Source organism: Callithrix jacchus, chromosome 8 (assembly GCF_049354715.1).
Source record: "Callithrix jacchus isolate 240 chromosome 8, calJac240_pri, whole genome shotgun sequence".
Lineage (NCBI taxonomy): Eukaryota > Metazoa > Chordata > Mammalia > Primates > Cebidae > Callithrix > Callithrix jacchus.
This window is the reverse complement of record NC_133509.1, coordinates 58,663,723-58,680,694: the sequence shown is the minus strand read 5'-3', so window position 1 is coordinate 58,680,694 and position 16,972 is coordinate 58,663,723. Positions and strand designations below refer to the sequence as shown.

The window sequence follows — 16,972 nt, the reverse complement described above, 5'->3', positions numbered from 1 at the left end:
ATGCACAAGCAGCCCTGTGGAGAGCCCAGAGGGTGAAGAACTGAGGCCTCCCACCAAGAGCCAGCATCCACTTGCCAGCCCTGTGACTGAGCCATCTAGAACATGGATCCTCAGTTTCAGTAATGCTTCCAAGGACTGTAGCCTCATAAAAGACACCAAGCCAAAACTGCTCAGCCAAGCTACTTGCAAGTTTCTGAGCCCCGGAAACCTTGAGAAATAACTTTTCATTGTTGTTTTAAGCTACTACATTTTGGACTAATGTGTTACATGCAAGTAATTAATGAATACAGTACTGTCCAATAGAAAAGAGCATCATGATTGAGTAAGTTTGGGAAACACTGGATTAAACAGTTAAAGGGATTTCTCAGAGGACTCCTCAGAGCTTTTAATATATAACAGTCACGGAGAATGCCATCCTCATGTAATGACTTACACCTTTTTCATCTTATTAACTCTTTCCAGTTTGGAAATGTAGTTGTAAGTAAACCTACAATCGGCCAGCATCCAAAATAAAATAATACCAGATTGTCTAAGGGCAGCAAGACAGGAAAAATCGCTTGAGGATTTGGGCCTGAAATTCCTACTCTTCCCTCTTTCAAAAGTCACCTTTCCCCTGGGAATCCCATGAATTGTGGCTGCATCCACCAAGCCGGCATCAGAAGACAATGTTCTCCTCTTCACCACTTAGATCCAAACACAGGCACTTTTACTTAACCTTCCATAGCAAAACTGAGATCATAGTGATTGACAAAACTTTGTAGGAACCCCAGTGTATGGGAATTGGGTCCCCAAAAGAGATATGTTCAAGTCCTAAACTCCAGTACCTGTAAATGTGACACTATTTAAAAACAGGATCTAGGCCGGGCACGGTGGCTCACGCCTGTAATCCCAGCACTTTGGAAGGCCGAGGTGGGTGGATCATGAGGTCAAGAGATCGAGACCATCCTGGTCAACATGGTGAAACCCCGTCTCTACTGAAAATACAAAAAGTTAGCTGGGCATGGTGGCGCGTGCCTGTAATCCCAGCTACTCGGGAGGCTGAGGCGGGAGAATGGCCTGAACCCAGGAGGCGGAGCTTGTGGTGAGCCGAGGTTGCGCCATTGCACTCCAGCCTGGGTAACAAGAGCAAAACTCCGTCTCAATAAAAATAAATAAACAAATAAATAAATAAAAACAGGATCTTTCTAGATGTATTCAAGTTAAGATGAGGTCATGGTGGATTAGGGCAGGCCCTAAATCCAATGATCAGTGTATTTTATAAGAGAAAGGAGGTGGATTTAGACACAGAATCACAGAGGAGCCATAGGGAGCAGCCACTGTGACAACAGAGGCCGAGACTGGAGTGATGCTTCGACAAGCCAAGGAGCGTGAAAGCCAACAACTTTCAGAAGCTAAGAGACAGGCGCGGAATGGATTCTCCCTCAGGGCCTGCAGAAGATACCAACCCTGCCAACAACTCCATTGCAGTCGGCCAACCCGTTTGAACTGTGAGACAATACATTTCTGTTGTTTTAAGCCACCCAGTTTGTGGTGCTTTGGTTCAGCAGCCCTAGGAAAGTAAGACATCCAGGAAGAACTGAAAGGAATTGCTCAGGGGAGCATGGAAGTGGAGCGCCACCCAGCAATGGAGCTGCCTCCTTGCCCCTTGGCCCTTGGCTCCCAGCCCTGCCAGGATTCTGCCTCACCATGGTAGGAGCTGCTTGGGCACAGCCTGGCCTAACTAGTGCCCTCAGGGTTCAGGTCCAAGAGTGAGAAGTACAGAGAGATGCTTCCTGTAACTCTACACAAAGCCTCAGTAACAAATCCACATTTCCGGACCCCAGACACTCTTTATTCCAGTAGAACAGACACTGGGAACATCTGTTCCTTTCAGAGAATGTCATGTTCCCACCATAAGGGATGGACTCACAGGTTATCTCAAAACGTAATTGCCTACTCTTACTACAAGAGATACACAAGCAGCAAGAGAGGACAGATTCAGTGCCCTTTCTCTGACATCCCAAAGCCCCTGGGACCATTGCTCTATTCACCTAAATCTCTAGGCAGGAAGGTCTCTCTCATTAGTGATGGGATTGTCAGCTCCTCCAGGTCAAGGCCATAGTGAAATGCATGTCCCTGGAGCCTAGCAAAGGGCTTGGCACAGAGCAGGGGCCCTGCAGCACTTTGTGGGGAATTGGCTATGAGAACCATCAAGATACTGAGGCCATTAAAACAGGGACCCAAAAAAGCAGCCAACCTCCTGTGCACTCTCTGTATATTTCCAGGAATTCCTCTCCATGACAATTTAGAAAGTCCAGCAGTGGGTTCCAAGGCATCACAGAATTCAATCCAAGCAGAGTCCAAACCCCAATGGAAAGCTGCACATGTCACTCCCCAAGCATCGTGGAGGCGCACAGTTCCAGCCAAAGAAGAAGACTCAGGAAGTTCCAAGGGCAGATGCTCCTGTACCGGGGCTCCAGGCTGTGCCTGAAACCATCCTCAGATTCTCTAGCTAGCAGGTCAGAGCCAGGTAAGGGGAAGGGTGAACTGCAATGGGAGGACTCTGTGTCCCATCTCCTCCTCTTCACCAGATGACTCTCTACCCAGGACAGCCTTGACAAGATTTAGAGGGCATGCAGTGGGCTATTTTGGAGTCTGGAATAGGAAAGAATGACAATTGGCAGCAACTCTAGTACTTGAACTTTCCTGTGCTGAAGAATCACCCGAGGCACTCTAATATGCAGATACCTGGTCCAGCCCTTGCTCCCTAGTAGGTTAAGTGTTGCCTAGGAATCCGTATTAACAACAAAACAAAACCTCATAGTGATTCAAACACAAGTAATCCTCAGACCTGGGCCAAGAGGTCTTTTCTACCACCACCTGGAGACTCAGCCTCTTCTCTTTCCTAACTGCAGCCTCAGGAAGCTAGATGTCTGTAGGGAGTCTGGGAGGAGACAGTGGCCCTAGAGTCTCAGAATGACTACACAAAAAGGTGCCAGGATGCTGGCCCCCATCAGGATTCCAATGAGAAGAGGGGGTAGGCCTGAACAGTGTGGGCCCAGAGGGCATAACCAGCCCCTTGCAGAGCAGGCACAAGGAATGTGAGCTCAATGTGAGGAAGAACTTTGTGGTCTATAGCTGAAAGCCTACAGTCTAATGGGAGAGTGCCCATCATACCTGGAAAACTCTAAATGCCTGGAAGGCCATAAGGCCCTTCAGAATTCAGCCTCTGCTTCCCTCTGCCTTCTTAGAGCCCTGCCACTTCCAGAACTTCATCTGCCTTCCCACCCTCGAAGCCGAACCTTTCTGCGTTCTCCAGGCATACCAGGCCCTAGAGATCGGTCAGCCTTCCTTACTGGATGCTCTCTCCAGGACTTTGCCTCTCCTGGTCATTCTGCCTGGCCTGCTCTTCCTCTACTCTTAACTTGGTTAGAGGGGCCCTCTGGGCCCACACTGTTCAGGCCTACCCCCTCTTCTCATTGGAATCCTGATGAGGGCCAGCCTCCTGGCACCTTTTTGTGTAGTCATTCTTCAGGTCTGTTTAGAAGTCATCCGCTGAAGTTCCCTCTAACCCCCAGAGCTGGACAGAATGCCTCTCTTCTGCTCCATCTGCATATCATATTTAAATTGTTCACTGTGGAGAGGAGTGGCATGGGGTGGTGTGGCTTGGTGGGGAATCCACTACCTGGGAGTAGGGTGGTGGGCAAAGGAGCACACAGGGGAAGAAAAAAGTTGTTCACTAAAGGCAGGCACCGTGGTTCATGCCTATAATCCCAGCACTTTGGGAGGTTGATACAGGAGGATAGTTTGAGCCCAGCAATTTGAGGCTGCAGTGAGCTATGATCCTGCCACTACACTCCAGCCTGGACACTAGAGCAAGACCCCATCTCCCTCTGTTTCTCTCTCTCTCTCTCTCTCTCACACACACACACACACACACACACACACACACATTCTTCACTGACTCCTCAAGGTCTAACATACTCTCTGTACAAAAAATACTGAGTTTGAATTGTTGAATTGTAATGAGATGTTTCTTTACTTTTGCCCCATGAGGCTATGAATTCCTCCAGGACCCATTGGCTGGCACTTTGTAGCTGCTCAATAAATGTCTGACAATGCATGAATGGCGATGTCCTGGCAGAAAACAGAACAGTCCACCTTGAGAGGCAACAAGTCCTAACAGCTTTTTGTTTACACAGAGGCTGACTCACCCTGTCAGAGATCTTAGAGGTGGTACTGAATAGGACACAAGTGCCTAGGGTCTCTTCTGACATGGTGATTACGGGCCAATGACTCTGGCATGGGGGCTGAAGGGGATCTTTGAAAAGCAGCCAAAGCCCAGTGAGTTGATCACTTGATGACTGTTTGTGTTCCAGGAAGGTAAAGGAAATTCACTGCAAAGCAGCAACAGGCGAGGAGTCACTCTGGTTCTGTTGTCCTCCAATCCAGAGCCAGCCACTGTCACACCCATCCCTGCTCTCCTGAGTACTTGCCAGGACTGTCTGGACTCACTGGGCATAGAGAGGCCCCACCAGCCTCAAGGTGAGGCAAGTTTCCCAAGTGCAAATTCCCTGAGTGTCTTTTAGGCATGTCCCCCTGAAGCCAAGCCTAGCCAATTCAAGCTATTTATACTCAGTACCTACTGTGTGCCAGGCTCCAGGTGAACAAGACAGACAAAGTCTGACTTTCCCCAGCCCAATGGGGACTTGGCCTCTCATCGGTCATCAAGACAGAGGACAAACCAGGTTTCCAGCCCAGGCCCATCAGTGGTGATGGATGTACCCGCTATTTAGAAGGCCAGCATGGGTGTATTTGCAGGATAGGCCAGGAACTCATGCAGTGCCCTGAGCCCCAGGACAGGTGGCATTCAGAGCTGCTGGGTAGACTATTTTCTGCAGTCTACCTCTGAAGCACAAATCTTTCCAGAATGTCTTCATAATCCCCAGGAGTGGAGGATCCAGAGTGTGAACAGGCTTGTGCCAGCTCTCCCTTGCCTCAACCCTCACTCCAGGGAGAGAAGCCTTAGAGGCCTGGGCCTCCTGAGTCAGGGTGTCTGAATGGGGGGTGGGGAACAGGAGCCCAGGAGCACAGCATTCAACATGCTGCTGATTATCTATGTGACAAGATAGGCAAGTCCTATCAGGCAAGTCCTGCTCCCTCTCTGAACCTTAGAATCCTCCTTTGTAAATAAGAGAGATCAGCTACATCAGTGTGTCCTCATCTTGCTATGAATCAGAATCATCTGTGTGGTGGCAAGACTAAGCAGCTTGAAAAAATGCAGTCTTCTGGCCCCCATCCCAAAGCTCCTAAGGAATCTGGACCCCCAGAGAGGCAAGTGGAGAGGCCTACTCAAGTCCTAGCCCCCAACCCTGGCCCCAGTTAAGGAGCTTCTGAGCCCCCTCATGCCTTCCCCACTCCACTGAGAAACTCTTTGGGGTGCAATGTTCCCAGCCACACTCCATCTCTTTCCAACTTCTGGGTGTCTTTGGGCCAGGGCTGGAGTAAGCTGCCTCTACCCCTGTCTCCAAAGAGCTCTGGAGCCTGAAGCACTTATCAGTGAGCAGTTTATTACCATCAAGCTGTCCCCAGCTTCCCAGCACCAGTTTGCCCACACTCTAGACACGCCTTAGCTCCAGTCCATTCTGGCACCTAGCCTCAGTCTCCACTCTCCTCCCCTCCTCCACGCTCCTTCCCCCAGCCCTCCAAGGCAGCACCAGGTCTGGGGGCCTCACCACAGCTGGGGGAGGGGAGGGAGGACAGCGAAACAGGCAGAAGCTGGCGAAAGAGGAGCCAGCGTTGGCCCCAAGCTTCTGTAGCCACACTCCAGGAAGGAGGGAAGGGGGCAGGGCTGAGGCCGGGGCTGGGGTTGCCAGGTGATGACAGTTCAGGTGGTTCAGGCGGGAGGCTCTTCTCCAGGAGGTGCAGGGAAGCCACTCAGGTCTCGGCCAATGATCTCACTCACTGTAAAGGAGGGGCACTTGAGAGACTGGGCTAGAGGTGGGTCCCCTCCTTTTTTAAAGACCCCCAATCCATTCCAGGCAGGCCTTAATCTAGGAGGCCTCTAGGTTCCTCCTTTACTGGCTTCTCTTCTACTGGGCCTCAGTTTCCCCAATGTGTCTCGACACCTGCTCCGAATCAAATCTTCCCCAACTCCCTCCATCTGGGCTACCAGGTGCCCGTCCTATCCCTTTCCTGCTGGCTTTGCCCAAAATGTCAGGGGAATTGGTATCAGCAGGGCCGGAGATGGGTGTAGCCAATGGGAGGAAGGAGGCAAAACAGGAAAGCTCCTCCTCACCAACCCTGACCAGAGGCACCGTGTTTAGGGGAACGCTGAGCCAGTAGGAAGTGTGCTTGACTGGGACCTCAGCAAGCTACCATCCCTCTCTGGAACTCAGTGCCTGAACTTGCAAATTGAGAGAGCTGGATGGAATGATCTTGAAAGTGCTTCTAGCTCTGAGATTTTCTGATTTGGAGCAGAGGGCAGAGAGCAGAGGCAGAGGCAGGAGAAAAACTAAGACAGTTACCCCATGCACCCTTCGGAATTCAGTTAACTGGATTCAGGTGGCCACAGGCATCAAGAACATGCCTCCTGGGACACTCCAGCTGGCCCTGAGAGACCAGGGATGCCTGATCTCTGAAAGCCCAGCTCCATCCCTCAGCAAACATGCAGAGCAATCTCTTGCACACACTCACACTCACAGCCCCCAGTCCCACACCCACCTTCCTCCAGCGTGATACCCTGGATAGGGACACTGTCTCGGAAGCCGCTGCTGTAGCCACCCCTGGATTTCTCCTGCTCCGGAGCCCCCTCCCCAGGGCCATAGCCTGGCCCTACCTTATTGTATCCCTCAGCAGGTAGGGGATGCACATCACTCTGGGAAGGAAAGGGGCCTTCAAGTGGTGGGGATGCAGGGAGAGGAGGCCGAAAGGGGGCTGGAGGAGAGAATGGCAGCCCCAGGGGAAAAGAGGAGCCCCGCCCTCCATACGGGTCACTAGGGAAGGGGCGGGGAAGGAAGGAGACTGATGGTGGGTGGGCACAACCTGTGGTACCCCTAGTCTCAGGGAACATCCGCAGGCCCGGTCTGTAGGATGGTGGGGGCCCCGTCTGGGGGTACAGAGGGGGCGTGCCATAGCTGAAGCCTTCTGATAGGTAAGGAGTTTCATAAGCGGGGTCTTCATGGGGATAGGAGGGGTAAGGGGGCTTGGGTGGTGAGAAGTCCATGTCAGTGCCAAAGGGGGGTGCCGATGCTGGAGGGAAGCCCCGAAGAGATGAGTCCGGTAGGGGCTCCTCCTTGCAGATCACTGGGAAGACAGGAAGTGGGAGGACACACTGGTGAGAGGTCTGGCAGTCTTCTCACTGCACACCTTCCCGCCGCCTGCTCCTCCCAGGTTCCATTCACCCCTTGGCCCCTCACAGTGGGCACTGCTTGCCTCTGCCCCTGCTTCAGCTCCTCATATCCTATACCTCCCACCATGGGCTGTCCCAGAGCGCACCAGGCAGAAACTTGAAACTCTGGGTAGGACTGCGTTTCCTCCGCCCATTGGAGACATAAAAGTAGACCTGGACTGGCCGGGACACCCTTTTGTTGCTGTACTCGGGGACAGTCAGGGTCAGCGTCACCTAAGGAAGAGTAAAAATGAGGTAGGGAGCCCTTGGGGACCTAGGTTTAGCCCAGCCTTTCCAGGGGCCCAGACTCCAGCTCCTAGCTTTCTCCGTTTGCTAAGATGCAAAGTTCATTTCCTAGAGATGCACCTGCTTATAGAATGGCCAGTCTACCTACTCCAGAAGAGTCCACTCCCATGAGCAAGAGGACCCAGCTGAGAATCCCCTGTGCCTTCTTCCACCCTACCCCCGAGAGGTATCCTAGTGACACTGGTACCTCATTGCTCTGCAGTCGGTTCACCGTGGCCTCCTCCTCCCATTGCAGCTTCCCATCTGTGCGGAGGGAACGGAGAGCTGCAGCCCAGCTCCAGCGCCCTTGCCCCTGCCCTAGTTCTTTGCTATTTCCCCTCCTGCTACAGCCAAGGCCAAATCAAGAAGCGCTAGATGGTCTGACACACAGGAGCTCACTGCATGTTAACTTTGAGTGGAAGAAGTAGGGTTTAAAACTGTCCTCAAGGTACAGGGAAGCAAACTGAGACCAAGGGAAATGGCAGGGCCAGCCCAGGAACCAGAGCGAGTTAGTAACGGAAGCAACTATTGAATATTTCCACCCAACTCCAAACATTGTCTCCCATGATAATGCTGAGAAGGAAGACCGAAGGTAGAAAAGGGTCCTAGCTTGACAGAAGGCAATGAGACCCCCAACTCTCATGACCCAGAACCTCTGGAGAAGCTGTGACATGGTCTTAGGATGCTGCATTTGGATATAGGGGCTGGATGCAGTGGCTCATGCCTGTAATCCCAGCACCCACCACTCCCACCTTGGGAGGCCAAGGTAGAAGGATCATTTGAGCCCAGGAGTTTGAGACCAGCCTGGGCAACATGAGGAGACCCTAACTCTACAAAAAATAATTTAAAAAATCTGCCAAGTGTGGTTGCCTGTGCCTGTGGTCCCAGCTACTCAGGAGGTTGAGGTGGGAGGATTGCTTGATCCCAGGAGGTGGAGGCTGCAGTGAGCTGTGATTGCATCACTGCATTCCACTGGGTCACAAAGTGAGACCCTGCTACAAATAATAATAATTATAATAAAGGATATAGTGACTGAGGCTGTTGGTGAGCAGTGTTTGAGGAGGGCAAAGGCCTCAGGTTAGTGCACACAGCTGGAACCCTGTCTTCCCTTCCTCCATGCCTGCAGCTCCATCTTGGGGCACCTAGCAGGCTCTTTTAATCACCGCCCATAACTCAAGGAGCCACCCAGTGGGGAGCTGTGAGGGTGTAAATCACCTCTTGCCTTCTCCTCATATGCCCCAGCTACATGGGGGTAAATTATCTCAAAGCAGACTCCTCTTTAATAAACAGAATGTGTATTGCTTACATTTGTTCAGCATCCTCAACATTTTAGATTGCTGTCATACTCATCCCACATGGAAAGCAGACAGTATAATAGGAAGGGTAGTCTGTGTCCCATTTTACAAATTAAAAATCCGAGGCTCCACTGGCTAGTTTAGTGACAGTGCCAGAGATATTTCACATGCTGGTCTCAGGCTTATCTGCCTGCCCTCTCCTCCCCAGTGGGTACTCACCAGGACCCCTCTCAATGAACACCACCTTGGAGTCTGGCAGGAAGTTGGAGCCAGTCAGTACTAGTTCCTCGCCTCCTCTCACAGAGCAGGCACTGGGGCTGTAGGCCTCCACCTGGGGCAGCTCCTGGGCTGAGCGCTGGGCTGCAGAGCAGTGCAAGGAAGAGGACTGGCTGGGCTGGGCATGGAGGGGCAGCCTCCTCTGTCCCCACTCTTTTTGGAATAACTGCCACAAGGCTCTGAGGGAGGGAGCCCTCCTCTCCTCAGCAGTAGACACACAAACCAGTAGTATCCATGGGGTCACACAGACCATGTAAGGGGCCACTCCCAGAATAGAGAGAGGGTTAAACAGGGTAAACCAGGGAGTTTCCCAAACAAGGGCACCGGGCACCCCAGGAACAGATAGGGTCCGGGGTCACTCTGGGCCACCCCAGAGACAGTCTGTGGCAGGGGCAAACTAGAATAGAAATAAAGGCTGAGTCCTCTATAGAGCTACCCAGGGCAGACAGGGCACAGGATGCTGCAGGGGGAATGGGCAGAGACACACAGACAAAAGAGTTGCAAGAGACAGAGAGATGGCCCAGGGCCTCTTTGCTCACAGCACTCGATGGGCACCGATGCTGCCTGTACTGAGATGACCTTCCCGCCGCCCTGGGGCACATGTACCCGGAACACCAGCCGCACACGTGTATTTTTGCGCCCGATGTCCGTCTCACCCTTCCGAAGCTCAATGTCTGAATTCCGAAGCTTCAGGATTCCCGCACAGTCAATGCTGAAGGCAAAGGATGGATGGCAAGCCCTCCTAGCTGAAGCCAGAATGATGATACATCCCTAAAGAGGGAAGCTGCCCCTCTGCATCCAAAGCCCTGAATGACTTTTGATGTATGCCTAGGAGGTATTTTCTAACCCAGAGATGGCCTCTCCAGGGCACCCCCCCATCCCCAAAAGTCCTCTTCCAGTTGGTGGGTAGGCCTGAAGCCAGCTCCTAGGAATGATGTCTAGCTCTTCTGGGAGAAGGAAGAAATGGGCTAGCATAGGCCCAATGGAGAGAGCTAGTCTAAAGCCTGCAGACTGAGGGGAAGTTGCATGGGGACTTACTTGGCCGCCATGTTGTTCTCAGGCAGCAAAGTCATCTCCAGCACCTTGGTGCCACTGACTACGGCTTCATAGCTGGCCGTGGCCACCATCTTGCCTGTGATACGGTGCACCTGATAGAAGGCATGAGGCCGCAGGTTCCTTTCATCTGCAGTGCCGATGAACATCTGTAGGGTCAGTGGCTTCTCACTATAGCCTAGGAGCTGGTAGAGGGAGAGAGGGGCCACTTCATTGAAATCCCCACCATCTCATCCTTTATTCATCCCTGGATTTTCAGTCCTCCATGGGATGGGAATGGTGAAAGATAAAGGATATCCTGCAAGGGAATCCCTGGGGGAACTGGGCACCCGTTGTGGAGAAAACATGGCCTGGAATTCACAGTGTTTTTCTTGGAAGAAAGCCCAAAGTGGGCTGGGCAAAGGCAGAAGAGCCTCCAAAGAGACTGGCCCAACTCAATATAGAGAAAACTTAACTCCCAGTGACTTTTGGCCTCAGCCTAAACCCTCCCCCATATCTGGCAGGCCACTATTTTCCAGAGTAGACATGAGGATGGTGTCCCATGGGATGAGCTGAGTGGGGGTGGAAGGACAGAGGAGTAGAAAGCATATCCGGGTCCTTGCACCCCTCCTCCCCCAACTCCAGCCCCTCCCCCAGGCTGCCTGCAGGGTCAGAGCTGAGAGGGAGTGTGGGAAAGGGCAGTGCCATGGGTCTGCATAGCTGGAACCCATCTGGGAGAGGAGAAAGGATAGCAGGCCTGCCCTCTGTCCTTACCTTGACTACAGGGTGACCACCAGGGGCAGCTTTGACAGCTCCACGGCTGCCTTCTGTCTCATAGTGGGCCCGGTGGTGGGCTCTAGGCTGCACCTCGATCCTCAGCTCCAGCTGCTCATATTGGCTGGGCAGAGGCCAGTCCAGAGGGGGCAGGGCAGAGGTCCTGGAAGAGAAAGAAGAGTATTGATCAGGTGCAGCCTCTGCCCCAGTCAGGACCACGCTGAATCTGAGAGGGAGGAGCAGGTATGGGTCTGTGAGAAAGGAAAGCACAGAGGAAATAAAGAAGTACATCAACATGTGTGAAAATAAGGGGAAAAAATTTTTTTTAACTAAAAAAAATATAAAGAACTGAAGAAATCCAAAAGTCCAGAAGCAAAGGGGACACAGCCCCTTGAGGTGTGGAAGATGACAACAGGCCTAAAACTCTCTTCTTCCCAGCTCTGAGCACAGGGGTTGGGGTGAGAAGACTTCACGTGGATACAGAGGATTCTCAAGCCCTAATCCCTAGACCTGGATGGAAAGAATAAAGAAGTGCCACTTCAGACCACAAAAGACCTCGGATATGAACCCTTTGTTTAACTAGTAAAAAAATTGAGGCATGGTGGCTCACACCTGTAATCCCAGCACTTTAGGAGGCTAAGGTGGGGGTGGGGGGAGGAGTGAGTATCACTTGAGCCCAGGAGTTTGAGACCAGCCCGGGCAACATGGTGAAACCCCATCTCTACAAAAATTAGCTGGGCGTGTTGGTGCTCCTGTAGTTCCAGCTACTCAGGGGGCTGAGGCGGGAAGATAGCTTGAGCCCAGGAGGTTGAGGCTGAGTGAGATCACACCACTGCACTCCAGTCTGGGTGACAGAGCAAGATGCTGTCTCATAAGCAAACAAATAAACAAACTGAAGCCAGCAGCCACTGACAGACCTATGGCTGAGCACATTCTGCTCCCAAGCCAGCTCCCTTTCCAGTGGTTGGGGCTTGATAGATGGAGTTCCAGGGAGCTAAGGGTTTCAGATGGGACAACTTATCCTGTATTGTGCTCCCTGATACCAGGATCTCAACTGGTAGTTGTCCCCCAGGTAATTGTCCAGATATTTGGCAATGTCTGAAGACATTTTTGGTTATCACAACTAGGGGAGTGGGTACGACTAGCATCTAACAGGTAGAGGCCAGGGATGCTGCTGAACCATCCTGCAGTGCCCACTGCAGCCCCCCACAACAAAGAATTATCCTGCTCAAAATATCAGTAGTACTGAATTAATAGTGCTGAGGTTGAGAAACTTTGCCCTATGGGAAGCTCAGGGGTACCAGTGTTAAAGGTCCTTTCCCCTAGAAACAGTTCTGTATGGAGCCAGCTCAGGCTAACATCTCAAGATTTAGGATTATTGAAATGGGCAGGATTCTCTGAGGATGGAAGGGATAGAAGAACTGCAAGTTTTAATATGAATTATTTGACTTGCAAAAATATGCTATTTTATTCAAGTTAGCAACTATACTTTTAAGCCACTAGGTCAGGCTCTAGAAATTAAGGATTGGAGAAGGGAAATTTCCTGCAACAGAGTGGAAATCTGTTTAGGGCTGGCACCTATTGAAAGAGCCAGAGTAGAAGGCTGAAATCCAGCCCAAGTTCCACACTCAGCCATATGCCACACAGAGCCCGGGCTTGGGAGCACTCTATAGGCTGCAGGAACTCCTTAACCTAGTTGATCCTCCTACAATACCTGGGGTTCAGTGGGTGGAGGAACTTTTTCTAATTTGCCCACAGGGAACTGTTGCCCTTTTGTAAATCATCCAAAGGGTGTGCTCTTTTTCTAATTCTCTTTAAAAGCAGGTAGTTGGCAGCTACTGAGCTGGTGGCAGATTCTCTTTTGAAATTCAGAGGGCATGAAACTAGTATCTTCAAATCCATCCTTTGACCCTCCTGCTCCCCTAGTGGAATGCTGGAGAGAGGGGTGGTGCCAGGCGCAACCCTCACCTGAAGATAGGGCTGTGTCCCCCAATCCGGGCCTTGGACCACGCGAGTGGGGAGGGCACTGCCAGGTAGTCCATGCCAGCCACCTCCTTCCGGGGACCTCCTGGAAGAGCCACAGACTCCTCTGCTCCCAAGGGCAGCTTCCCATTGCATGGGGCAGGCTCCTCAGACCGAGGCAGAGCCACCGCCTGCTCGCTGGAAGTTCGCCGTGTCTTCTGAGGGATGCTCTCAGCTGGTGGGGCCCCCACATAGTCAAAGGGACCAGGAGAGCCAGGGTCCCGGGCCAGAGGCAATGGGGGTGGTGGAGGTGGCTCAGATCCCTCTTCCCCCAGGCTGCCACGGCGGGATAGAGCTGGGGAGGCCGACGATGGGGTTCCCGAGCTGGAATAGCGCCGCTTGCCACATGGAGAGGCAGGCCGGGGAGAGGCTGGGGTGGGCCCAGGAGCACTGAGGAGTAGCCAGCTATCCTCTGGCCCTCGGCCTCCGGGACTTGGACCATACAGACTCCAGGGATCTTCGGGGGTCCATGGCCGAGGGGAGGCCCGGGGCGAGGGCAGTGGGGAGCCCAAGCCAAAGCGGGAGGCCGCCTCATTTAGCTCAGACTCCACTTCGTCACAGGCCGCATACAGGGCTGCCTCATCAGAGGCATCGGAGAAGAAGCTCCACGAGGACAGGCTGCTGCTGCCAGGGCTCGGGCTGAAGAAGGCCCCCCCACCCTGGCCCCCTGCCTCTCGGTAGCCCCCAAAGCCTTCTGGTTGGGGGTAATCTCTAGGAGAGCCGTCCCCCCAGGCATCAGGGTTGTCCTCCAGCGCTGCGGGCGGCTCGGGCGTGGGAGAGATGGAGGTGATGCGGATGCTGGGGCACTCGAGAACACGGCCACCCCCAGCACTCCCAGCACCCCCTCCTGGTCCTCCCAGCCTCACCGACCGGGCGGGCTGGCTCTCCCAGGTGCCAGGTGAGGGGGCTGGGCGCGGCGGTGGCGAATGCATGCCAGGCCGAGGGGGTGGAGGACGGGGAATACCGATAGGTGCAGCGCCATAGGGAGGGGGCTCTCCCAAGGCCAGACGGCAGCATGGTGGGGCATCCTCTGAGTCCAGTTCTGTCAAAATGGGAAGGGGAGCAGAGGGAGAGGGGGAGAGAGAGAGAAGCAGGTGAGATGGCTAGGCTCCTTGAGTGGCCAGGCTGCAAGTCCTGCTATGTCCCTGCCCCTCAGCAAGGAGACCTTCTGAGCCACAAAGGCAAAAGCAGAGTTGGACCTGGGAAGATGGAAGAGATTGAGGCAGGCATGCCAGGCCTTTGCCCACTGACTCTTGGATCCTGGGACCGAGGGTACCCGATCCAGCGGGTCTTAAGGTGAGGGAGGTGGGTCCAGAGGAGCTGGAGCTGGGCCTGGGCCTGGAGGCGTGTTTCTTGAGGCACTGTGCTGGACTGGGGGCGACTCACACATGAACCCAATTAGCAGCGGTTCCCAAACCCCCAAACGGCGCTGGCAGGAGCCCCAGTTGCCATCGCAACCGTGGCCGGAGGGGAGGGGGGCGTCAGGGCTGTGGTGACTAGGGGAAGCGGCTCCTCCCTCGCTCCCCGCCATCTGGGGGCGGAGGTACAGCCGAGGGGGTGATGATGCGTGCCCGGCCCAGCCGATGGAAGGGGGACGGCGGGCAGCACGGATTCGTGCGAGCAGCAGCCGCCGCCCCCGACTCAGTCCCCGCCATCTGCCTCTCATTGCGGCCAGACTAGGGAGGGGGAGGGGCGCCCCAGCGAGGCCTGACAGCGCCCCCAGCCCCGGGCGTCCAGTCGGCCTCGCCAGTGCTTGGTCCGAGAGGGGCCAGCTCCAAGCCGAACCTCCCCTTCCCCTGGCGGCGCCCGGTGCTTTCGGGGCCGCCGTTCCCGCCTGCCCCCCAGTTCAGTGACAGGCGGCCCAGCCCGGAGGCGGCGCGCAGCCAACGGCACCCCCACCCCCATCCCAGTCACGACCTAAAAAGGAGAAAGTGGTGCCCCGGCCCCCAGCCTCACTTCCGCAGGCCAGCGAGCACCCGCGACTCCCTTCGACCTCTGACTCCCTCAACCCCCACCCTAGGCTCGCTGTCTTAAATCCCCCAGACCAGGATCCCCGGCCCTCCTCTCACTGACCCCAAGACCCCTTCCCAGCCCCGCACTAACCTTCCCCCAACCCCCCCGCGCCCAGCGGGGGGGCCTCCTTTTCCTCCCCGAACACCAGCTTAAACTCCAGCTCCTCATCCTCGCAGCTGGCCGCCCCCATGGATCCGGCAGGAGCCCCCAGGTCCCGGCCTGGGTGGGAGGGGGGAGGTCAGGAGGCTGCTGTATCTTCACCAGGGTGGCTCCCTCCCTCCCTTTCTGTGAGAAGCCCCCTCCTCCGTCGCAGCCGCCTCCCTCCAGACGCCCCCTAGTTATTATAGAAACTTTTCCAAACTTTTTTCCCCCAAACTGCTTCAAAGCGGGGCCTCTAGCCTGTCCCTGATTGGATGCCGGGGATGCTCCAGCCCCTCCTCCAGGGATGAGATGGGAAAACCACGCGCCCCTCGTCCTCCCCCACCCTCCCTCCCTCCCTCTGTCCTCTCTTCAGTCCCTCCCCCTCAAAAAAAAAAAAAAAAACTGAATTGGAAAAAGGTCCTTCAAGAGTGATACTAATGTTGCCTATTGGTCCGCCTTTGTGACAATCATTTTCCGCAGGGAGCCCAGCCCCCACCTCCCTTAGTCTCAGTTCTTGGTTCTGGGTCCGAGAGCCTTAAAGGGGCCACATCCTGGGCCCTCAGGGTATAGCGCCCATGGAATACCCTTTTTTTAAGTTCTGAAGACTGTGTAGACAGTACCCAGCAAGACGGAACCACTTCTCCCCTTTCCCTCCAAGCCTGAAGCCAGGAGGGTCCTTGGGTGCAGAGTGGCACCGGGCGGGCTGCTCGGAAGAGGAAAAGGCTATTCTTCCAGGTCCCGTGCCTGGAACTGCTCTGCCTGGGCCTTCTGGAAGTCTTTGCCCTGCCGAATCAGCGCCTCCATCAGCCATTCCTCCCGGACCCGTAAAGTGAAGAACGCTTAGCCAGCCTGGATGCCCTCTGGGAGCAGTCTGAGCCAAAGAGGCTTTGAGAACTGTCCCTAGGCCCACAGCCCTTGATGGGCGCAGATCCAGGCCAGGCTTTGCCGCTGCCCTTGTCCCAGCCACCCAGAGGGGCCATTAATTAGCCTCCACGGGAAGTTGGCTTTCTCCTCCCTAGAACTGTAGTCTGGAATGAATCTCTGACCCAATAGCATCCCACTCCGGCTCTTCTAAAACTCCTGGCCAGGTTTATTAGGGGCCTGGAACCTCGAGACCCTGTTCCCCCACTCCCCCGCCTTTCCCCACCTCCCCCAGGCTGGACACCTGTCACCTGGGTTGGAGGAGGAAGAAAGACCCGGACGGGAGTTTTCGGGAAAGTCAGGCTTGGAGAGGCCTCGTTGTGTGAGAGGGAATTAGAGGGGAGATTTGCGACTCTGTGGGAGATACTGGCAAGGCTGGAGGGTGGGAGGGATTGGGGGGTGGTTATCATTTCCTCCCACACAGCTTCAAACCTCTCTAAGAGGCCGCAGCGTCTCCAATCTCTAAATCCCTCAAGTTCAGGGCTGCACCCCCCAACGCCGCCCCATCCCAGCACCTGAAGGGTTAAGCGACGGCCCAGGGTCAGACGTTTACAAACACTCAGAAGCCGGGCGGGACCGCGCCCGTTACTCTAATGAGAAACAGGCTCTGCGGGACAGGGGAAAAAAGGGAGGGCTGGCCCGACGGGCCGCCCTGGCGGCTCCCCCCCTCCCTTCGGTCCTCCCTCGGGCCCGCCCAGGGGACCCCCCCAGCCTCGGGGGACCCCAGTGACGTGCGGAGCTGCCCCGGCTCCAAGCCCAGGGCCGCAACACCGGAGGGGCGGGTAGAAGAGGCCAGGCCGGCGGGGACAGAAGAATGTTCCGAGGCTAAGCGGAGAGGCGGCCT

The 16,972-nt window shown here is 54.6% G+C and overlaps 1 protein-coding gene across 5 annotated transcripts; it reads right to left on the bottom strand.

Moving 5' to 3' along the window:
* Positions 1-5,529: 5,529 nt before the first annotated feature.
* On the bottom strand, positions 5,530-16,080 carry NFATC4 (nuclear factor of activated T cells 4). Of its 5 annotated transcripts, none has more exons than XM_054239823.2 (11): positions 15,952-16,080; positions 15,157-15,285; positions 13,000-14,095; positions 11,032-11,194; positions 10,264-10,463; positions 9,765-9,937; positions 9,169-9,309; positions 7,863-7,918; positions 7,477-7,603; positions 6,703-7,284; positions 5,530-5,943 (listed from the first exon to the last, which is right to left on the bottom strand). In XM_054239823.2, exons 1-11 carry the CDS (start codon positions 16,016-16,018, stop codon positions 5,876-5,878), a joined length of 2,802 nt encoding a protein of 933 aa, XP_054095798.2. In that variant the 5' UTR covers positions 16,019-16,080; the 3' UTR covers positions 5,530-5,875. The 5 variants fall into 5 exon arrangements, with proteins under 5 accessions (XP_054095798.2, XP_035116128.1, XP_017832521.1 ...); XM_035260237.3 differs by lacking the exon at positions 15,952-16,080 and adding an exon at positions 15,428-15,453; XM_017977032.4 differs by lacking the exon at positions 15,952-16,080 and having other exon boundaries at positions 15,157-15,443.
* Positions 16,081-16,972: the final 892 nt, after the last annotated feature.